Source organism: Panicum hallii, chromosome 9 (genome assembly GCF_002211085.1).
Source record: "Panicum hallii strain FIL2 chromosome 9, PHallii_v3.1, whole genome shotgun sequence".
Taxonomy (NCBI): domain Eukaryota; kingdom Viridiplantae; phylum Streptophyta; class Magnoliopsida; order Poales; family Poaceae; genus Panicum; species Panicum hallii.
The window spans coordinates 65,639,802-65,661,864 of NC_038050.1; the positions used below are offsets into that span (position 1 = coordinate 65,639,802).

The 22,063-nt window shown below is 49.1% G+C and overlaps 4 protein-coding genes across 6 annotated transcripts; all 4 read right to left on the reverse strand.

The window, feature by feature from the left end:
• Positions 1-3,405: 3,405 nt before the first annotated feature.
• Positions 3,406-8,264, reverse strand: LOC112877368 (probable tRNA (guanine(26)-N(2))-dimethyltransferase 1). The gene is made up of 12 exons (XM_025941661.1): positions 8,160-8,264; positions 6,742-7,035; positions 6,554-6,641; positions 6,343-6,464; positions 5,826-5,965; positions 5,663-5,735; positions 5,418-5,506; positions 5,211-5,316; positions 4,898-5,110; positions 4,174-4,368; positions 3,985-4,062; positions 3,406-3,875 (listed from the first exon to the last, which is right to left on the reverse strand). The coding sequence occupies exons 1-12, from the start codon at positions 8,262-8,264 to the stop codon at positions 3,570-3,572; spliced, it is 1,809 nt and encodes a 602-aa protein (XP_025797446.1). The 3' UTR covers positions 3,406-3,569.
• A 1,489-nt stretch (positions 8,265-9,753) lies between these two features.
• LOC112877147 lies at positions 9,754-13,401 on the reverse strand. Its single transcript, XM_025941356.1, has 3 exons — positions 13,139-13,401; positions 10,476-11,113; positions 9,754-10,398 (listed from the first exon to the last, which is right to left on the reverse strand). The coding sequence occupies exons 1-3, from the start codon at positions 13,360-13,362 to the stop codon at positions 10,337-10,339; spliced, it is 924 nt and encodes a 307-aa protein (XP_025797141.1). The 5' UTR covers positions 13,363-13,401; the 3' UTR covers positions 9,754-10,336.
• Positions 13,402-14,004: 603 nt separating this feature from the next.
• LOC112874840 (E3 ubiquitin-protein ligase SDIR1) lies at positions 14,005-18,267 on the reverse strand. Of its 3 annotated transcripts, none has more exons than XM_025938399.1 (9): positions 17,889-18,267; positions 17,471-17,655; positions 17,304-17,361; positions 17,191-17,207; positions 16,782-17,010; positions 16,560-16,695; positions 16,327-16,405; positions 15,780-15,893; positions 14,005-14,360 (listed from the first exon to the last, which is right to left on the reverse strand). In XM_025938399.1, exons 2-9 carry the CDS (start codon positions 17,549-17,551, stop codon positions 14,235-14,237), a joined length of 840 nt encoding a protein of 279 aa, XP_025794184.1. In that variant the 5' UTR covers positions 17,552-17,655; positions 17,889-18,267; the 3' UTR covers positions 14,005-14,234. The 3 variants fall into 3 exon arrangements, with proteins under 3 accessions (XP_025794184.1, XP_025794181.1, XP_025794183.1); XM_025938396.1 differs by having other exon boundaries at positions 17,155-17,207; XM_025938398.1 differs by having other exon boundaries at positions 16,357-16,405; positions 17,155-17,207; positions 17,889-18,248.
• Positions 18,268-18,394: 127 nt separating this feature from the next.
• On the reverse strand, positions 18,395-20,138 carry LOC112874839 (aspartic proteinase PCS1-like). Its single transcript, XM_025938395.1, has one exon. It carries the CDS (start codon positions 19,932-19,934, stop codon positions 18,597-18,599), a length of 1,338 nt encoding a protein of 445 aa, XP_025794180.1. The 5' UTR covers positions 19,935-20,138; the 3' UTR covers positions 18,395-18,596.
• Positions 20,139-22,063: the final 1,925 nt, after the last annotated feature.

Genomic DNA, 22,063 nt, shown 5'->3' on the forward strand with positions numbered 1-22,063 from the left:
TAAGGAGTGCTATCAGCGGTAGAGCAAAAGGGCTCGAGTGATTGAACACAGTGCCTCCCAGCTGCCCCTTCCCGTGTCTCCCCACGCCCTACCCTTAGCCGCGAGACACTCCATGTGCCCGCGCCAAACACTGACGCGACGTCCGCGCCCAGCTCGCTGCTCGCTCCCGCCCAGGGATGAAAAACTCGCCTGGCGTTACGGCCCAATCATTCATCGATACGGCAGCGCTCTCTGCTATCCTATCCCCCAACCGATCGTAGAAACAGTGCCATCGCAAGGTTACCGCGACTACACCGATCGAGGAAGCGCTGCGCCGACCAACCATCTCCGGTGAAGCCCCGATCGCGCGCGGCGATCGTCGCGTTCATCACTCGTCGAGGTCGCGGCTCCACCGCCGCGCAACTTAGGCAAAGCGGGCGAAATTTTCGTCACGGCGCTTTTGGGTTTTTGGCTGGTGTGTTGATCGTGTCTGCTCTTTGGGGGCCTACTAGGATCGCCCAAGCGCGGTAGTGCTCGTGGACTCATGGCCACTGGGAGGAAAAAGCGGCGGTGTTCGTGGGCATTTCGCCGAGCACTTGTGGGGTACGCGTCGCCGATCGCGGGAGATAGATTGGAAGGGGTGGTGGATAGGACAGGCGTGTAAGCTGGCTGGGTCTGATGCGTTTCGGCATTTCGCTGAACGTTGATTGCTTATAGGAGCTGATACGAAAACGGGCGGAATATTGCGTCTCCTTAAGCGTGTTTAGCTGCTTGGAAATGGCATCGCTAGCTTGCTTTCGGTGATGGGGGAAGGGAAACGCTGCCCGCCCGTGGCATCAGAATCTTTCTGAATTCTGACCGAGGATTTCCTAACGGCAGGAGCCCGGGCGCCCGAACTTGACGCCACCACGCTCGTTTGACCTCATTAATTAGCGTGGTAGTCTGGCTCCAGCCTCTCTTCTCGCGGTTTCCTTCTGCAATGTTTCCTTTTTTAGGCCTTTTTTGGGGATGAGTTCGGGAGCAGAGCAGCACGCTCCCGTTCTTCTCTTGGCTCTTCCGTTGCTTTCAGCATGTGCTGCATCTGCAAGCCGGCCAAGCCCCCAGCGAACATCAGTCACTCTAGCAAGCGTACTGGTGGCAGCCTGCAGGTCACCGAGGCATGAATAGCTGATAGCTCCTCCTCTCCGCGGACAGCACTGATGAGACACGAAGGAAATAGCACGAGGGCAATCCTGCTGTGCCCTCCTGCGAGCGAGCTCGCCCTCCCGAACGAGTAAGAACGCGTGCCAGAATGAAAAGAATCGGCACTCCCGCGGGCCGCGGTGACCGGACGTCCGGACAGCTCAAGGATCACCCGCGAGCTCTATCAGAAACTCCACGATCCACGCAACGCAAAGCCAAGCGGCGGGGAACCACAGGTCCACAACCACCCGGCAACGCAGCATGGTCCTCCCGTCTCGACTCCCTGCCGGATGCAACCTCGAGCCCCATACCGCCATGACCCCCCCGTGCGCCTGATGGAACGTGCCACCAGCAGCCGGGCCGCGCGGCCTGAGGGCGTGGGACGTGAAAACTCAGAAGCGCGATGGATCAGCGAACAGGTAACGGCGCCGTTGGGCTTGCAGGTCCGCCGCGCCATGGCACATGAGCGCGTGCACGGCGGCGCGGTCGTCGAATCAAAGCCTATCCGATCGGCGAGCTCGCCCCGTGCACGCGTGGAGCGAAGACAAGTCCTGCCTGTCCGAGGCGGCCGACGCAGCCCGCAAGAGCCTCTCCTCCCTTCCCTGGCTATGTTCACTTGCGTTGCGTGCGGGCTCCTCCTCTCGACCGCACCCGATTCCCCTCCGCACCGGCCGTCTTGTCTCGTCACCGACTCGCGCCGCATTAAACTCGCCGGCTCGGCCGGTTGCCTTGTCGAAGCACCGCGCGCTCCGATCCACACGCACCCCTCGTGCCGCCGTGCGCGGCCGGCCGCCCCGCCCACCCGGGCAAGGGGCAACCAACCAAGCAAGCGCCGGTGGTAGCTGCGCTGCACGGGCACGCTCGCACGCGCGCGGCTTGCGGTCTGGGCAACTTGCTGCCGCATCCGGGCGCTGCGCCCGCGCGCACGGCACGGCACGCCCCCTCCCTCCAACATGTGCGGACACGTTGGGGGCGGCGGTGGAGCCCGTGCGTCGAGGCACCGGCGCCGCCCCACCCTCACGAGCGAGGCCCCGGCGGCGTGCGCCCCCCGGGCCGAGGGGCTCCCGCCCCGCCCCTCTCGCGGTCACGCCGGTGCACCTGCCCGCCGGCCGAAACGAACGTGCGCGCGACAGGAAACAGGATCCGTGCCGTGACGCTGACCGTTGACCCGCCACGGTCCAGGTCCCACGTGCAGGGGGCCTGCTGGGCCCGCGAGTAGCCCGGACGGAGTCGCCGAGCCGGCGGCGAGCGAGAGCGGCAGCAGGAAGAGAAGGGCACAGACAACCGCAACATCGCACGTGGGGGTGGTGGGCCCGAGCGGCCCCGCACGCTCCCCCACCAACCGGACCTGGATCAGCCCGGGGCGTGACGGACTTGACCGCGAGCGGGCCCCCTTCCGGAGCCCGGGCTGCGTGGGTCGCGGGTCACGTCGCCCGCCGCGCGGCCCGGCCCGCCGCGCCGGGGCGGGGCGGGGGAGCCGGGCCACGTGCGGCGGGACCCGCCCGCGGGTGCTGTTCGGCGCGCTCGCTGACGCCGGGGCGCACGCCGTGCGGGGGAGACAGCGACGAGGGAGCGGCCGCGCCGGCACGGGCAGCTCACATGAACGGCGACAGGTTTCACACCCTCGGGTGGCCGCTCGCTTCTCGCCGATCTTTCCTGGGGGCTCCCGCCCGGCTGGAAAATCTGCCGGTGGGGTGCCGAGGGGATTCAGGTGCCGCGCCTGGGATACGCGCGCACGTAGCGCTGCCGTTTTGGATCCATGCGCGCGTGCGCATGACGACACCGCGGCGACTACGAGCGACCCCACCCCCCGCCCCCCCCCCCCGCGTGCGCGGGGCTGCTGCTGCGGGTCACGAACTCATGATTCCGGCGAGAGCGGCGGCAGAGAGTTGGTGGTTTTGACTATTTCTGTCTGGAGGCTGACCGCGCACGCACCCACGCCGCCGACCTGCCCTGCTCGCAGATGGTGGTGCTGACTAGGCGCAGTTTCTTGACCAGCAGCAGGGTCTGTTGGTGTTGTTGGCGCTCGTCATCACTGGCTGCAAAGCAGCAGCACTTCCGAACGCAGCGCATGTCGTGGATCACTGGTTTATTTCTATGACAAAGGAATAATGTTTGTTCCTACAGTATTGCGTTGTAACATATCGATCTTATAAAATTTTCATTTGTTTTGTAGATTGGTTAGAAGCATGCTTTCCCTTCTACGTTTCACAAGTTAACCACCCCTACTTGACGCGTCATACATACAGCAAAGCATAGCAAAACCTAGCCCAAAACTTGTCCGATCAAAATTCATCATTGTCCCAGCAAGAGGTGAAACAAATAACCTATCGACCACACAAACACAGTAAACTTCGGAAGCATATAAGGTAAAGCAAACAAAAAAAAGTTAATGGTGGTTTTGGCGATCAAGGTTCGTTTGCCTCTTCGTCATCACCGGTTTTTTGGCGTTTGGTTGAGGGTTCATCATCCTTGATCCCTTCAGGTTCTGGAGCTGGTTTGTCTAGCGCTGCTCCATTTCCATCTTCGTGGCTGACAGCTCCATTCAGAATACTATTGATAGCCTCAGGGCCCAACAGAGAGACATGTTTGCTCGTGATCTTACGGCCTGCTCTGACCTTTGGACCCCAGTGCCGTTCTGGGTTTGGAAGGAACCGCTTCACCTTCTTCATCTGAGCCTTGCTGAGGGCAGCCACTGCTCTAGAGAAATCCACCTACACAACACACAAAAAAGGAATTTTAAAATACTATTGTCATGTGCTGCGGGAGGGGAAAAAACATATAAGGAGCATTGTAAGCTCAATGCTTAATAGAGGAACATACTTCTAGCGTTGGCGACTTTGAAAGGATGGCCGTTCCTGGAGAGTCATGGGGCTGCTCCTTAATAGGATGATTCTTCACCTGTGTCCATGTTTGCAAAAGGTTTATAAGTTCATCTATGGATAACATCACTAATATTTTAGGCTAGCTGATGAAATAAACTTCTGATAAAAGGGGATAATCAAAATTTACCCAGCAGCGCATGATGTCCCAAATTACGTCCCAAGGGGCATCGGATTTAACACCAAGTGGATTAACATGGGTGCTCGAGATTCGATAGCCAGCATTTAGAACCGCAGACCGAAACATAACCAAAGATGGAGACATGCACTTAACGGTGCCAGCTATGTTATGGAGGCTGAAAAACAATGGAGCATCATGTAACTCCTGCATCACAAGAATAACTCAAATGAAGTTAAGAATGTTCAAAAAAGTTCCTCAATTGAACATAATTTGTCAATTAATGAAATAACTGGTTGCCAAAAGAAAAAAAAACTAAGCTATATAGCCTTAACTTTTGCCAAAGTCCTCCTAAAACTTGGAGGCAACCAATGCCAGCTGCAAACATTCAGTTTTTATCATGCAGAAGAGGAAGGAAAAAGGAGCCAGATATGGTTTACTAGTTGCACTCGGGGCAACAAATTGACTAGATAACCAAATTCTTGCTTGAATAACCTACACATCTAGATCATAGTTATGAATACGAAAACCCTACATTCTTTCTTTGACTTAAGTGATAAATCATGGCCAATAGGTCATCAAGACATCAGCCTTGTTCAAAAACTCTTCCAAGTGTATGGCAACCTGGTTTTACTAATAAAACAATATTAACAATAAAACCTGAAAGGCTTGCTTTCGTAGTCGCATAGGCATGACAATAACAATTTGGTAAAAGAGATGGCAGTTATAGCAGTACCTCTGATACAGTAGTTAAAACTGAAGTAATTTTATCATATGCAGGATATCTATCCTTCATTGACTTAACACCTGCCAATGTAGAAACTACCCAGTCTTGATCATGAATAGGAGCAGACCATATTGGCCCGCCCACATTAAATTTCTTTCCACAATCACTACATTCTTGAGGGACAACAGGCCCAATTGCAGGTGCATGCTTCACAGTGCTATTCTGTTCATACAGAAAAAACAAGGAAAGGCAAATCAAAATATTGTCAAGATACAATTGAGGGATTGTTGTATAAAGGAGATGAATAGTATTCAAAACACACCTTAGAAATAGTCCTCCCAAGACACTGAAGATGGAAAGAATCACAGCCAACACATTGATATATGTAAGAAAGTTTAAGAGGAGTATTCTTTATTTCACTTGCAGAACTGCACGTGGAACCACATACAACGCCATATTAGTCAAATTAAGTACTTTAACCAAATATTGAACAAAAGAACGAACAAGGAAATAGCAGGGGGAAACTCACGTGAACACCCGAACAAAAACACGCACATAAAAATCCATAAACACAGAGAGAACAGGCACGATATATCTCTTGTACCGATTTGCATGGCTCTGGGAAAAATAAAGTGTTAAGGACAAGAAGAACTAAGATATCCGAAGGATGGAGCATGGAAACTGCAGAATTGAATTGATGCATCGTTTAGCAAAAGCCTCAAATGGAAGTGATACATAGTTTATATATTGAAATTTGCAAATCATTTTATGTACCTCAATACTGGCAAGGAGGATTCTCAAAGCCATTTCATGGCAATATTTGCCCTTGGTTGGGTACGAACCATACCTACAAAACATAATTGGTCATTACGCTGTAAGCTCCACAATTGAAACTTTCTTTTGAACAAGTGGCCACAAAGAACTATATTTGACATACTTGGAGTAACAAACTTCTCCATTGGTGCCACAAAGAACTGCCATATCAGTGGCAGTGCACATCAATAGCCCTCCATCAGCAACAGCCTGTACAGCTGAGTCGAGGAATACAGATGGTGACCCATAAGGGTCAATATCAACCTAAGAATGTGGATGCGGAAAAAATTAGAGCAGAGCAAATCCATATTAATGCAATATTTACAGAGAATCATTATTACTCAATGCAAATTTCAGAGGCATGTCTACATGTGACTTTTGAGTCTTTTAACTGCAAGGTTTACCCTTGCATAATAAATACCACAAACTTCAAATTTTAGAGCCTCAGATATAGTTAGTCTTAGCCAGAGATATAACCAAATGAATGCAAACCCCCCACACCCTGACCCAGAGAAGTCATCATTCCAATCAAAAGCTAGTACGACAGTGTTCATCATGTTTTCACCCTGTATTGCATAAGGCTGAAAGAAGAAGGGTAATAAAATGTCAGATTTACAACTATGTGTACTCAAATGCCTTACCACATCAAATTCTTTTGGATGCGTGAGCATGTAAACTCGAGCATCAGCCACGTGAGCTTCCACCTTACTAGTAGCGGAAGCACCATTGAACTTAATGTTCCGCTTGCAACATTCGATAGAAGCTGAAGAAACAAGAACCACAATGAAATCGAGCCGGAAAGCATCAAATATTAGGAATGTGAGAAGCAAGTTTAGAAAAATGTGACATTACCTTTATCAATGTCCAGAGCAACTACCTTTCCTAAGCCATCAACTTCACAGGCATACCGGAGAGATCTCAACCCAGAAGCAGCCAAAGCCTGCAATTTTCATTAGCAGTGCATACTAGATATCAGTTCATGTTAAATTGTTAAACTGAAGTATATAGATACTGCATTTCCATAATATGAGATGTGTCACCTCAAGAACAACTGGTGGCTTAAGTTCTCTGGTTACTTTCCAGGAAGGTGTTTTTGTTGCTTCTGTTGACAGATCCTCAATTTCATCTTGAGCTTGATTTATATCCTTTTCAGGAACAACATCCATTTCATCAAGCTGGCTAGTTGAAGCATCCTCTCCATTCTGAACAGATGTTTCACTCTTTTTGTTTTCTTGATGCAATTTATTCCTCTTATTCACCAGCGCTTCATGTTCTTCCTTGCGCTTGCCAACAAAGGCCCTTAAAACAGCAATGGACATGTCTCTGTTGTGAACCTACTCAAGCAGTAAAATTTGACCTTTGAATCATATTTAATTACTCTTCAACATACCAGCTTCAAAAGAATAACTAATCTTGACTATCAAGAAAAGTAACTATTTCACTAGAAAAGAAAAAATATTCATAATTTGTAACCATTATCTTCTTCAATGACCTATTTGAACCCATTCGATATAATTTTTTTGTCAATAGTACAAAAGAATATAACATATAAAATGTACTGTTAGCGGTAACCATATATCTATGCAATTCCAAACTTATATTGCTTCCCATATACTGTGACACAGTACTATAAGCAAATATGTTTCATAGATAATTCCTTTAGCTACCCAAAAACCACCTAGATGGCAGAATTAGGTAAAGTTGGAGGCAAAGACTTGATCACCGACTGGCTGGCACCAAAACTTGGTTGGCAAAATGAGAGAATGAATATATATACACTAACAGCTGTTTAGATTGCAGCATCAGTTTGTTCCAGAGTCATCCGATCCAAAAACCAAGGCTACCAGCCTGTTTGGATTGCGGAATGATGCCAACTCATCTGGCATCACCATGGCGTTCTTAACTAGCTCATCAGTTCTTTACATGATCAACTCGTGAGGCCTAAAATCAGTGGACCACGTTGTCCAAAACGGACCAGACCCAGACGTCCTGATCCAGCAAACAAAAGTGCTATAAATTATCTGTTTGGGATTTTTGACATATCTCCTACCAAAATATAAATGTTTTCAATTTATGAAGGGGCTAGTATATGCAAATGAATTGCAATAACGAAGTAGATTTAGCTGGGCACAAAGCACCCTGATGGTAGAACGGGATAAAATTTAACCAACGGACCCAACCGCAGAGCAATCGCGGCCCAACACTCAACTTGGAATCATCCAGACTACCTCAAAGCTCTGGAGACCGATCAACTGGAAGTCAGCATGTCACTCCAGTAAATTGCTACAAGTTAATTCAAGGGTGCAGACTGTATCCCCAATCCACAGCTTCTAAACCCCAAGCCACCGCAGATAAGAAACCAATTGAACCCCCCCCCCCCCCCCGCAACCACCACCACCACCAAATTAAAACTAAAAAAACAAAAACAGTCAACACAAAAGATGGAAGACGGAGAAACCTGAACGGGATTGAAGAAGACGGCGTTTTTCTTGAGCTGGAGGATCTCGGCCTCACCCTCCCTAATGATCTCGTAGTCCTTGAGCTTGTCCTCCACTTCCGCCATGTCTCCGAATCTAAAACCTAGCCCCCTGAATCCAACCAAACTAGCACAAGGGGGCCGGGGGAGCCGGGCTAGGAAGCGGAGAATCGCCGCGCTGGATCTGAGAGATAGAGCGGAGCGGAGGTGTATGGCGGCGAAAGGAAACGAGAGGCGGCGGCGGCGGCGTTGCTGTGGCAGCGAAACGCCGAAACGTTTGTGCGGGCCTGCGGGGTTTAGTTGAACCCTAACCTTTTTTTTTTCGGAAAATATAAACTGAGGAACTGACGCCTAGCCAAACTCGGGCATAGATTTTGTGCTGTTTCTTTATTTGAAAACATTGTACCTTTTTATATTACACAAACAGACCTTTAACCAGGCACCTGGACTTCTGCACGCAGAATTTTATTATTCAGAGCACTACGTACAACGGTACTGTAATCGGTATAGCTTTTCTTAGTGGAGAAAAAAAATCGTGAGATACTAAACATTAAAATGTTTGCAAAAATATACAGTAACAATTTTTAAGGAATAAATAAGGATTATGATAAAAAGTATATTCCTTATCCGTATTATAGAAATGACCAAAGAACCGGCTACATTGGAATCAATCTTCTATCCTCATAATGCTTTTTTGAGATGTATTACTTCATTTCAAATATATGTCATTTTAGCTTTTAAGTTTGACCAAGTTTTTAGAAACATATTTAAGTTCAAGTTAAGAAAGATATAAATTAAGTAGTTAGGGTGCACATCCACACCTTCAACCTTAATCACATCTTCCACCCTAATAAGTTGAGCTAGGCTCGACTTCTGAATCCTAACCACCACCATTACTTCTACAATTTGTGGCTTGCCAGTGACATGTCAATACTCTATTTTCTTTTGAATGTTAATAAAGCTTCCTTGGCCCTATGGTTGACCGACCATGTAGCCAACAACGAAGACATACGGTAGCTAACATTAACTTGTTTGGTCAGTTTCATCTTTTGGGTAGAATCTGCTTACCTAGATTCGAGTTTCCAAATTTGTATAAATTGTCATATTTTTGACTAATAATTTAGCAAGATTTCTATGACGACTATAGCAATCTCAACTTTCGTGGCGACTACAGCAAGTTCAAGATCTATCTGACCAATTTTCTCGTACGTGCTTATATGTATAGTGTGCGTGCGTAAGTTTGTAAGGTGGACACGAATATACATATACGTTTTGAAGAAAGAGACCTTGTCAAGCTCCACACATTTCAGCTAACAGAAACACTTGCTAGATGTCCCTTTGAGATATAAGGATTTTACGGGAAAATAATTACTACCTTCGTTCTCAAATACATGGTAACATTATCTTTTTTCTCAATTTGATCAATAATATTTACTTACTCAATTAGTCAAGCAAAGTAAAATAAGTATCTGTCATCAAATTTATTTTAGATTTAGCTTGTCAATTTATATATTTGCATAAATATTTATATAAAAGATGAAAAAATTAAACAAACGAAAAAGTTAACGATATTGTATGTTTAAGAACGGAGTTAGTATTTCACAGGAATCCAGAACCCTCGCATCCTAAAGGGGCACGAATGGTTCGGTACAAGCAGCCCGGAAGCCAGACGATTGCTAACCTGAACATCACAAGTCCACAATATCACGTCCCCATTCCAGGGTTCCTGATCTGATTGCCTCCAAGTGCCAACCTTGCCCACTACGTCTCTCAAAAAACAAGTATAAAGAAAAAAAAAACTAGCCTTCCTTGGCAATGCTAGGCAAGCACCTTTGCTAGGAGAGGAAATCCAATTTGGCTTTACCTCGTAACCAAGTGAATCCATCCTGTCCAATTTCAAGCTTGCTAAGCAAAGAGAACCAAACAAAGAACAAACTATTTAGGTTAGACATGTTCTTATCTGCATACATACACATACATGATGATGCCAAGGGCAAACTGAAAAGGGGGCACACATCACACATATGTACATTCAGCGACGGCATTAGGCGTAGAAATAGACCGATAACTCCAACAGTAAGGCTCACACTTTGCTCAGGAAGCAAACCACCTTTACAGGTCTAGCGCCACATTTTTGTCATGAAATTATCCATTCCATCCTAAAGCATGAGGTTCGAAAAATACTGCTCAAATTCTTGATCAATGGTCAGCTTCTTCTCACCTGATTTATTGCCCACTGTGTTAGTGTCTAAATCAAAGCAAACAAATTCATAAAGAAGCACGTGTGGGAGTGCTTACCGTGATAGCCGGTCTGGCCTGCTGGCAAGATCTGTAAATCATCAACACCATTCGAGTAAAGCTTCTCCTCCATGATATGAGCAGCAGAACCATAGGCATTGCCATTCACTAATTCATCCTTCATTAGATCATCATACTGTTCAAGTACATTATATATCCTCTCTAGGTCATCATGTGGTTGCAGCATCAGACTTGAATGATCATGCTCTACATCATGCATAACCCAACTGTCAGTCTCTCTGGTGCCGCTGCTATGAGAACAACTGAAAGCCTCAGATGAAAAAATGTTGCTTGAGCTACTGGATGCAGATGTCCGTATCTCATACATTTTTCTCATAGATTGACCTTGAATTCCATTTTTAGAATCCACTTCGATGCACCCGCCAAATAGGCTTAGAGTGTTCTCACAAGAGTCCAATTCTTCAGGTATGCTGACCATGTCCGTGCCAGAGTTCTTGTTCATGAAAATGATATCATTTCCTAAGCTTTCTGTAGTTGCAGAATCCTCCTCCTGATGAGATAAGCGGTTCCGAAACTTGTATTTAAGTGATAACAGCCTTGGATCAACCAGCTCATACTGTGATTTCCTTTTCTTATGTGGACTTTTCATGGTGTAAATTTTTTCCACGCTGCTGGAACTGTAAAACAAATAGTAAGGCACATTGTAGAGTGGAGCTAGCAACCACAGTTTGAATCTCCGTGTGCACAAATTTAAGCCATCTCATATGGCTGGGGTTTAGAATCCTACTTTTTTAAAAACAAATAGTAAGGCACATTTTTTTAAGGTCAGTGTGCGCTGACACATTACAAACTAGAACATCATTTGTGATAGACACATAACAATAAGCAATCACCTAGAAAACAAAGGAAGTTATAAAAAGTATCAAAACAAGCTGGCATCTCATGTATCTAATTTTTTTTCAAAATAGGTTACGCAATGTTCTTATCATTATATGTATGACCTACATTTTGGAACGGAGGGGGTACCTGCTAACATCATCGATCAGCATTTTATATCATTTCTCGATTATTCACATGACATTTTTATCACCTCTTCTCTCTGGGCCAAGGTGACCCAGTCCACATAGTGCGCTATTTACTATTCTCATACACTTCTCTGAGTTATTTCATGCACCAGTAGCAGGAAAGGAGATCATATGAAAAGACACGTCACTAATTTGATGGCATTCAGTTAGGACTTGCAAAACTTACAAATTTCTCTTCCCATTCTTTCTGGTGGCATTCTAAGGTGGGACATTAGTTGTTGATTACGCTTTATCACAGCTGGTCACTCGACCGTACCAAGTTACCAACATGCCATTCAGATCATTACAGATTTTCAGTAAGTTGTGGCAACACAAATCTTAATTTGAGCACAAGTGCAGGTTGCAATTATTGAATTGGCTTGTTGTGGCCAACTGACCATATTGGAGCACATATCATATAATAAATAGGCACATATGGAATCCTCAACTTACTATTGCGGTTTGCCCTTGAGATTTCAGGACCACAAACCTGACTGCGCCAAATATGATGAATCGTAATCAAGGATGGCAAGGTAAAGTACGGCCTCACTGCAGTCCACATTATAAAGTACCATGTGCCATCCCTTTCGATTAAAAGATGAGAAACACTATTTATCTGTCGACAGACTGCCAAATTCACAACGTTCTAGCCTAAGGAAAAATGTTCTGGCACTGAAATGAAATATTCCAGATTATGAAATAAAATGTTCTTAAAAACACAAAATACTGTCGGATTTGTAATGTTCTGGTCTAAGAAAAAAGTGTTCCAACAGTGAAGAAAATGTTCCTAATAGACAAATAAAATGCTCCATATTTCACTTTTTCTATATAGAGGATGTTCCAAACTGTTGGATTTTAACCCAATGGTTAGAAAAGTGAAGAGAAACTAGAAAGGAACAGAGAACCAACAGGCACTCTTTTCTAATGATTCAATAAAGTGATGGTTCGCCTCATTTTTCAATACCATGGAAAGTGTACTTTTGATGTGCCCTGATCCAATTCCACCTAAACTTCTCAGAATTTTGGGTGGACGGTTTTTCTGTTAATAGAAACGAGGGGATTTCACACCTCCATTATCCAAAAAAAGCCTGCCTAACTACTGTTTTTGCTGTCTTTTTTTTTCCTTATCTTTGCTAGTGCTAAACATACGAGCACAAATCCTGTTTGACGAAGTTGCAGTACCCTTTTAAGACTACTAACTTGTTTGTTTCATCTCCTGATAGACCACGGCACTAGATACGCGAGATGTGTAGTGCCATCGTTGTTCTCCCCAAAATCCTAGCTCGTAGTTCTTCCCAAACGTGAGATCATGCGAAACAAGAATATATGCACAAAGATACCAATCATTTCGGTTCACTTTAAAAGCTTAGCTCTAGGTGTGTAACCATAAATCCATAACCCATTGCAAGGCCAGCTTGCCGATTCTCCATTTATGCAAAGAGATCTCATCGGAATCACGCTTGACTACTCATTCGTTCTACCTCAAGCTCTTGCCTAATCACCGCAGACAGGAACAAGAACAGGAGAGAACACCCCACATTCCTAAACGATCAACAACAACTGATGGCAGGCAAATCAAGAAAACGAATTCCAAGTAAGCTTAACACAGCAGAGGAGTGGACAGGGTGTGGTACTGACCAGCCTTTGAGGCTGAGGGTGCGCTGATTGGTGGAAGCTGACTCCTCCGCGTCCGCTGCCGCCGCATACTCCGCCTCCTCCTTCGCTCCCATGCCGCAACCCCAACCGCGATCCGAGCGAGAGAGAGAGAGAGGAACCGAGCAAGTGGTGTCTAATCTAGAACTGCCACCACCTCGACTGAACAAGTGAACAGTTGCAAGAAATGGGGAGGGAGAGGGGTGCATGTGTTGTGCTGTGGGAGAAGTTGAGGGCCAGAGGTGACAGAAGCCCATCCCAATCCCATTCCACCGGCTCTCCTGCAACCGGGATTCTCTGCGGAGTAAATAAGTAGGCACTTGCGCGGAATGACGACGCTTAACATGCGACCATGCCTACAGTAGTACAGTTTCTTCATAGAAGATCCCAACGAACCGAGCTTTCGGTCCTTCGGAAGACAACTAGATGGCCCGCCTGAGGATTGAGGAGCCTATCCTCTACGGCCCACACCTTCACAGCCGATTACCGGCCGGCCAACATGTCAATTGTCGTTGCATATGCGCATGCGTCGCCTCCAAACCCCCCCCCCCACCCCCCAACAAAAAATATCCCAAAGTTATCCAAAAACAAGGTACCCGGTTAATCATAAAAAGAAAAGAATCCAGTGTAATCACTAATCAGTGTCAGCTGCCAATTCTCGAGGAATTTGCATCAGAGGCACCCACCACTCAGACTCTTGCCATTTCTGATAAGGATATCGCTGTCAACTTTCGGTAGCTTGAGCATTGCTCGGCCAAAACATTCTTGCAGCGTCATGCAGCCAATCGTTCAATCAACATTCACCCAGAAAGAAAAAAGAAGTCCCAGCGGGAGTGAGAAATAGAGCATAATAAGACCGGTGAAGAAAACATATCATCAACCTTTTGATGCATAAACATCAGAGAGAAGTGAACATTAGTTGTACAAGAACCCAGCACACTGAACAGCTGGATCCACACTCGCTTTGTTAGGATAGACGGAGATTAGACCACACCCTAGATTGGTCGCCTCCCGGAACAGCACTCCACGGGTTTCGTCAGTAGCTACAGTATTAGCTAAGGCCTGCTCCTTAGGCAGCTAGTTACACCATATAAGAAGCATCCTCTTCGCCATTGCCTGCGCCATGCCACCCGTCACTCACCTGGTGCTTGCAGATTGGACATGTACCCTGTTGACGCAGCCATGGGTCGATGCAGTTTACATGAAACTGTGAAAAACAAAAGGTTGAGTAAGAATCTTGCGGTGATGCATCAGGCACATCAACATTAGCAATATGCTAGAGCATTGCATTTTCATCAATGCACTGGTAGCAACATCAATCCTCCAGAAGACAAGCCTATGTGCATTCAGCACAAGCGGCAAGCATATACATGAACAAGGCTAACATAGGTCTTGCACAACCACCTCTTAGGTTCTTACCAACCCTCAAATATAGGAAGCTAGAGGTGTGGCGGCATGGAGTGGGGGGATAGGGATCACATCTTTTGGCCGTTGATGCCATTTCATCTGTGATTCCTAATATACATTGTTGTTTCGAGACATCTGGTTCCTAATATTGTGGCTTTGAGTGTAGATAAAAAATATGACAAATCCAAGCTCTATGGGGGCAACGTGTGACAAAAGCAAAGGAGGAAGTCATTGATGTGTCAACTAGCCAGTGGAATTCAAGATCGCTTCAAAAATATTTCCAGATCTTGAGTAAAGAGTAGTTACAATGACACATTCACTAAAACTTTCCTCAGAAATTACTGTTATATGTTAATTTTGGATATCTGGAAATGATCTGTGTAGATTTGTCCCGAAAAATAGTTTCATAGAACTATACTTTTTCTATGTTTTATAAATATTTTGTAACAAACCATACTAGTCAAAGTTGTATTTTGGAGGTCGTCTCGATGTCCGAAGCAGGTCCGAAGCGTCACTTATTTGTGGTTGGAAGGAGTATGAAACGAATTGCCAACAAGTGTGAGATGTAAACTGTACGGTAAGATATGATATATGCATATCACAGTGAGTGAGTCTGGTCTGGCAGGACACGGGTTCCTAGCTGCCATTCATGCCAGTGTTTTTGAAGAATATGGCATGTCGTGAGGAGTGACTAGCGAGTCTAATTAGTCATGAGTGAAATGAGCTGCTGTTTTTACGCTAGTCGCGCAAAAATAGGGGACATACAAAACTGAGACACATTATGTGCTGAATGCTGGCTTGGGTCCTGTTGCAATGAATGCGGACAGGGGGTTTTCCCCTGGAATTCTAAGAAAATATGATATATGTATAAAAATACTGGTCGTTGGTTTTCTCAAACACACTAAAACTAGACCAACCTAGGAGGAACTAGGTGGCTTTATATTAAGAAGAAAATAGGCACCCAACTTTGCCTTGACTTTATTTATTGTGGTCACTGGTAAAAACAACTTATGTGTTAAATGCACCAGTCAAATGTGTTGGCACATCAAACAAGGTTTTGGTCTCATAATATGATTTTAGGATGTTGGCAAACAGCATGCCAATTTACCATATCACGCTAGAGCTAACAGGTTTTACCAGGATCATCTCAGAAACAAAACCGAGAAATCTGTGGTTGCCATACAAGGAGAACCAAAGGTAGGATAATGAGCACGGTTACCTGATGCAAACATGGTAGGCTTCTCAACAGATCACCCACTGCAACTTGCTCTAAGCAAACACTGCATGTTAGTTCATCCTCTAGAGTTTTGCTGGTTCTATCTGCTTGCTTTTTCTGCACAGTAGAAACAAGTTAAACAATAATCATCATGGCCCAAAGTCTGAAGTCTGAACTCTGAACCATGTATGTGCTACCGCAAAGAGGATGATGGCTATCACACTGGCTATAAGGTGCTTAACAATAGCTATTACATCCGATAAGAGAAGTGTAAACTAGAAAACCATTAACACAACATATCATATAAATCCCAAAGCTATCCAGCCAACAAGTCCATAACTTCAATAAAGAAAGCCTGGAATGAAAAGCCAAAAATGTATTGCCAAGTTATACCAAAATGTAAAATACATATATGTTAGCTTTCAAAAGGAATATGGTAAGAATATATTGCATATACACATATGACTGACAACTATGACATCACAAATAACATGACCTTTTAACAATATACATGATTGATGCTAATAAGATACTTTCAAAGTAATCACACCTTGAGAAACAGGTCAGTGTTTGTCAGTACCTCATTGCCAGACCCAGTCAAAGAAGTCGACAGCTGAGGTAGCCCATCACTATTAAAAAAAAATGGTTAGAAACACATTACTGATACGATTTGCTCCAGTTCAGAATTAAATAGTTGGTCACATGTTGATGATGGGAGATACTGCAACCAATTTGATAGGGCCATATAAACAATGCAACGCAATTACACAAAGGATTGTTCACCTTTCTCGGGTGGAGGTACTACCCTGCTGTGCCTGAACTTTGTATTTGAAGACAGGGAGAGTATTTATTTCTTCTTCACTCATAGAAGGAACATGTGGGCTGTTGTCAGCATCCAATGCTCTCAGAGCATCATAGTCTGAAACAAAAAGATTTTCCAAGGGGCTAAGTTTGCAGGAAACACTATAAACTATCAAACGAATTGAAGGGAACGTACTGGCACACCTAAATCATCAAATTCGCGATCAAGAAGAGCCAGTTGAAGTCTAAGGCTCTGCAACCGGCCTCTTGTAGCAAGGGCTATGGTTGGTGGTACATGCACACGTAGCTCAGTGTGTCCAAGAAAACCATTGGCAGCTGCAGCATGAGCTTGCGCCTGCGCTTGGAGTTGCTGGCACGTGGCGTACATTCTAAGGCTTGTGGCCATTAGGAAGACCCCCAAAACAATCCAAAGCTACAAGAAAAGACAATATCCACATATCACGCAATCCAACAAAGATATAGTCATCAAACTTTTACACAGTTGTACGCTTCACAAGAATTAGAGCCCAATTATAAATGACTCATGGACACCATGCATGCATTATGAATAACTTACCAAAAAATTGGGAGACATCTGGTGTGAGTTCAGTACCATGAACAAAACAAGAACTGCCCAAGGAAAACCACAATGTTATCAAAAAGAAACCTAACCATTAACAGTTCAGCAGTGTTAGCAATAGACGGCGTGCGGCGTGCCCACGTTACCTGTGACAAGAAAAGCCAAGGAATTGCTATGAACTGGCCTGCCCCCTGCATGAATTCGCTACACACAAGCATACATATGAATGGAATCAGAGACCGATGACAAGGAATCCAGTTAAGCTACACTAGCACCAGCCACATTTTAGCAAAATGAGCAGGCAGAAACTCACCATGGCGCGGCGGTCGGGAGCGAATCCCGGGAAGCCACCGGCCTCAATGTCCGCCCTGCTCCCCCGGAACACGAAGCTCATGGCGCCGAATAGCCACCGCCACCGCAACAAGGAAAGTTGGCTCCAAAGTCCAAAGCCGCCGCCACCCCTTCTGCCTCTCGCCAGCAACGAAATTGCCTCTGGACCTGAAGGAGGATATCACCGACAGTATAAATGGAAGAGGTGACGGAGAGTGACGCCCCAACCGAACCCTAGCTAGAAACTCCGGCAGCCCGAAGCGATCCGGGCGCGGAAATGAAATGCCGGGATAAACCCTGAAGCTTCCGGAAGCTTCGCCCAGCGCGCGGCTTGGGCGCCGACCGGACCGAATCGGGAGCCGGATGAGGAGGGAGAGGACGATTTCGAGGAGGGCGCGCACCTGATCGAAGGCGAGGTGCCTCCAGCCGCCGCGGCGAGCCGGCGATTCGCTCGCTGGCGGAGGACCAGAGCAGCAGCGGCCGCGGATGGGGAAAAGAGAAGGGGGGAGCAGGAGCTAGAAAGAAAGCAAAGGCGTGGGTTTTCTACGGTTTCCAGTTCGGGGGCCGCAGGTGCTGCTGGGCTGCGGGCCTGCCTGGTGGAGGGTGCGTGGCCTTACCGGTGCCGTTCGATTGGTGATGGATGGTGCTCTTGAAACACGGAGACTGAAACTGAATATTCCGTAGATCCTGTGAAATTCAGTGGAGCATAGATGTGGATTCGGCGGGAATATCACGGTCCAAACAAATTCCTCATCCTGTAAAAATTTCGAGTTCCTGGCTCACACCCTTTCTGCTTCGGTTGATGTAGGATGAGCTTGGTTGTTCTGCTCCCTGGTTCGATGTTGCGGCAGGCCCAAGGATCAGGTTTTGGGTGGTGCACCTTACCAATCGCAAGGTTTGGAACAAGAACAACTAAACTAGCAGTATACCAGTTTGTCATTGGCTCGTATATTTGTTCGCGCAATACAGAGTTGACCACAGCAGCAGCAGGTGATCGGAGAGACCATCTCTACCAACGATTTCGCGCCCTGCAGCTGCTTGTGTGCCATCCATGGCGACAGAGACCCACAACGACTATAGATGCCACGGCGCACGCGCTGCCGAAAGCGTTATGCTCCACTGCCGAGGCGCTCGGTGGCGAGGTCGCAGCGCGCTGGCGCGAACCCGACGCGGCCGTTCTGGAGATCGTACTCCACCCACACGTTCTGCTGGTGGTGGTGCCCGATCACGTACGCCGACATCCCCGCCATGTCCGAGCTCCCGAACGTCAGGCACCACACCGCCTCGGCGCCGCCCTCCCCGCGCCGCTCCCCGGGCACCCTGTACAGGAGCCTTTCCCCGGCGACCGCCACCTCCGCGCCGCGTAGGACGAGGCCCACCTCCGGGAGCCGCGGGCACGCCGCGGCCACCCGGGCCTCCGGCGCGCGGAAGCACGCGTCGAACGCGCCCTGGAACACGAAGCCCGGCTCCCCGAGCGGGGCCAGGAGCGCGCGCGTCCGGCTTGCGAACTCGGCCTTGAGCGCCGCGTAGGCGTCGGCGAGGAGGAACGTGAACTGCGTGCCGGAGTCCACCATGGTCTGGCCCGCGCCCGTGTGGTCCGGCGCGAGCACGGACTTGGGGATGGGCAGCAGCGCGGCGCCCACGCGGATGCCCTCCAGCTGCACGGAGTAGGCCACGCGGTCGAAGTACGGCAGCGGCTGCGGGATCTCGATGAGCGGCGTGTAGTTCAGCTGCGGCGCCAGGGCGAGGCCGTCGCCGCCGAGGACCAGGAGGCCGGGCCCGTCGCCCGGGGCGATGCAGTAGGCGAAGCGGTGGGTGGCCGTCTGCGTCACGAAGGACAGGCTGCCCCGGTTCATGCCGAGGAGGCCCGTCGCGGCCTCCGAGGAGTCGGTGCCGTTGCCGCCGCCGCCGCCGCCCGTGGCGGAGTAGTAGGAGGTGACGCAGCCGAAGAGCGCGGGCGCGGGCGGCGCGCCGCCGAGGAGGAACGTGTCGGCGGCCAGGACGCCGTCGGCGGACGAGGCGTCCGCGTAGGCGAGCGAGACGCGGCAGGAGTCGGACGGCGGCGCGGCGCAGAACGGCGGGACGGGGAGGTCGCGGCCGCGCCACTGGCACTCCGGCGACCGGCAGCGGACCGCGGCGTACGTCGACGAAGCCAGCGCGTCGAACGCCGCCGCGGGCCGCGGCGCGCCGGTCCCGTTGCAGAGCAGCCAGGAGAGCTCGCTGCCGGTGTCGAGCACCATCGTGACGTTCTGCGGCGGCGTACCCACGGCAACCGACACGGTCAGGCTCACGTCGTGGCGGAACCGGAGCTTGTTCGCCGGCGGCGGCACCGCCTGCACCCGCAGCGGAAGCAGCATTCCACCTCCGAACCGAGCCTCCCCTTCCGCCGACGCCGACGCCGCCGCGTGGGCGAGGAGAAAGAGGCAGAGGAGAATGATTCGCGGCATGGCATGCGGTCACTCTCTGTTTCTACTCCCCCCGCGCGCGGTCCGGCGGTCGCATGTAAACTCCGCCAGCGATGGCGCGCCTGCTGAGCTTGACTGCTGCGTCACACTCCTCCGGTCCGGTCCTCCCAACCAACGCCAGCGTCCCTTTCGACCGCCCAGCGCCATTCGTAGAGGCCTTTTTCTTTAGGGCGTTGGGGAGCCAACTTGAATTGAATGGAATGGTTCTATTCTAATTTCTGAGAATGGAGCCGCTCCGTTCTACATTTGGTAAGGAGAACGGAGTCGTTCTATTTTTTATTTGGTTCGAGAGTGCACTAGAGTAGAACCGTTCCATTCTGTGTTTGGTTGGAGAGACAGATGAGTGTGGTTACCTTCTCCTTTTTGTTGAGGTGAGCTTACCACCATATTTCAATTAAAATGCACCATAATTAACTGAGTTTCAACCTAACATAATATGCAATATAGTTAACTAAGTTTCAACGTGACATAATATGTAGAATTAATCCTAAGTGCATTGTCCTACCAAATTTCTCCTGTGAACCGTCAAAATTAAAAATACAGATCAAGTTCAAGACAAAACAGATCAAGGAGCCATGCGCCGCGCCGCGGGGGGGGGGGGGGTTCCGAGCGGCCGGCCGGCCGTGCGCTCGCCTGGAGGCGCGGGGGGGCTTCGGGGGGGGGGGGCGGCTCAGGGCGGCCGTGCGCTCGCCTGGAGGAGCGGGGGGCTTCGGGAGGACGAGGGGCGGGGGCGGGGGGCTTCGGGCGGCCACGCGCTCGCCGGGAGCTGGAGGCGCGGGGGGGCTTCGGGCGGGCGCTGGACGGGGGGCGGCCGGCGAGGGGCCGCGGCAGGCCTTGGCGGTCACCTGGCAGGACGGCGTCAGGGGGGGAGCGCACGCTGCTCGCGCGCGGGTGGGGACGACCGAGTGCTCGCGTCCGGCCATTTTGGCGGAGCCGGCTCGTTCCGCATATTGGAGATATATTCCCTTTCGGGAGCCGCTCCATCCCACCGCTCCTCAACCAAACGCTGCTGAAAATGAAACCGCTCCGTTCTACCTCCACCCATCCCACCAACCAAACACACCCTTAGTGTATTGGCGACGGTAGCTACCCTGCGTCGGGTTGCATCCTCTCCCGCCCTCGCTTCTCCACAGGCTCGAGCCTCCTGGCCTCCTCTCTTCTTCACCGATACCGAGTGGCCGGCGACATCACCAGTACGCGTTACTCACTGGCTCACTGGAGCTTAGAGACAAGCTCAGCGAGGATCCTCGGACAAGGCGAGTTGCTTTCAGCGCAGCTGCCTCGCCAACGATCTCTTGTCAGATTTGCCAAAGAGACCTGACCAAGCCTTGGCGTTGGGTGTAGCGCGCGCCAGTTCATCGTGCCTGCGGTTGAGAGACCCGTGGCCGACAGCTGGAGACCTGCCGGTGAAACGCAACCACATCCACAGGTCCCTCATCTACCTGCGCTGTCTTGCCTCGTTCCGTTGCCGTGAAAATCTACCTGGGAATCTCGGATTCGGGAAAGCCCATCGCCCACATGGCCACATCGTACAGGTTTTTCACGGCGGCCGTGTGGCTCTGCCGACAGTGCCGATTGGTTCCCAGGACAGGGCGGCATGAGACGGTGGTGATGGTGACGGCCGGCTCCTGCGATCTGCCCCGCCGGTGCTCTGCCTCTGCCTGACCGCCGATCACCACACCGGCATCATGCGAGAATGACGCGACATTTCTTACGAAGCAATCTGTAGGCCGCAGGCGCCTTTTTACCTTTACCACATTCCGATACGTGAAGGGAAAGCAACGGGCACCACGGCACAGTACCATCCAGTACGCTCTCAGCACGTGGGTCACTTGCGAGACCTGACGTGTCGCAACATGTAAAGGGTACTAGCGCGGAAAGCCGCGCACAAGTTTGTGTTTCATCGCCAACTCGCCGTTGCTTCTGAAATTTGGCCAGGTGAACTCAGAGAGAGGGGGCAGATTCTTTTTTTTTCTTTTTTGAAATAAAAGAGGGGCAGATTCCAAGTAGCAAAGGGTTCTTCAGGCTTCATGCATCAGAGATAAAACGCTGCCATGATCGCCAGAATCTATACACGAGACGTCGAGCTCGTCGTATCCAGTTCTGTTTTT

Bases quoted from the DNA above. Each gene is read 5' to 3' on its own strand.
- LOC112877368 (XM_025941661.1), bottom strand. From the start codon at position 8,264: ATGGCGGAAGTGGAGGACAAGCTCAAGGACTACGAGATCATTAGGGAG. The intron at 6,465-6,553 runs GTAATGTCACAT...TTGTTTCTTCAG, and splicing joins TGCTCTGGACATTGATAAAG to CTTCTATCGAATGTTGCAAG. The intron at 4,063-4,173 runs GTAAATTTTGAT...ACATGGACACAG, and splicing joins GGGACATCATGCGCTGCTGG to GTGAAGAATCATCCTATTAA.
- LOC112874839 (XM_025938395.1), bottom strand. From the start codon at position 19,934: ATGCCGCGAATCATTCTCCTCTGCCTCTTTCTCCTCGCCCACGCGGCG.
- LOC112874840 (XM_025938396.1), bottom strand. From the start codon at position 17,551: ATGAGCTTCGTGTTCCGGGGGAGCAGGGCGGACATTGAGGCCGGTGGC. The intron at 17,362-17,470 runs GTGAGTTTCTGC...GCTTGTGTGTAG, and splicing joins CTCCCGACCGCCGCGCCATG to CGAATTCATGCAGGGGGCAG. The intron at 15,894-16,326 runs GTGTGATTACTT...TCTACTGTGCAG, and splicing joins ACACTGACCTGTTTCTCAAG to AAAAAGCAAGCAGATAGAAC.
- LOC112877147 (XM_025941356.1), bottom strand. From the start codon at position 13,362: ATGCACCCCTCTCCCTCCCCATTTCTTGCAACTGTTCACTTGTTCAGT. The intron at 11,114-13,138 runs GTCAGTACCACA...TTTGTTTTACAG, and splicing joins ACCCTCAGCCTCAAAGGCTG to TTCCAGCAGCGTGGAAAAAA. The intron at 10,399-10,475 runs GTAAGCACTCCC...GCAATAAATCAG, and splicing joins AGGCCAGACCGGCTATCACG to GTGAGAAGAAGCTGACCATT.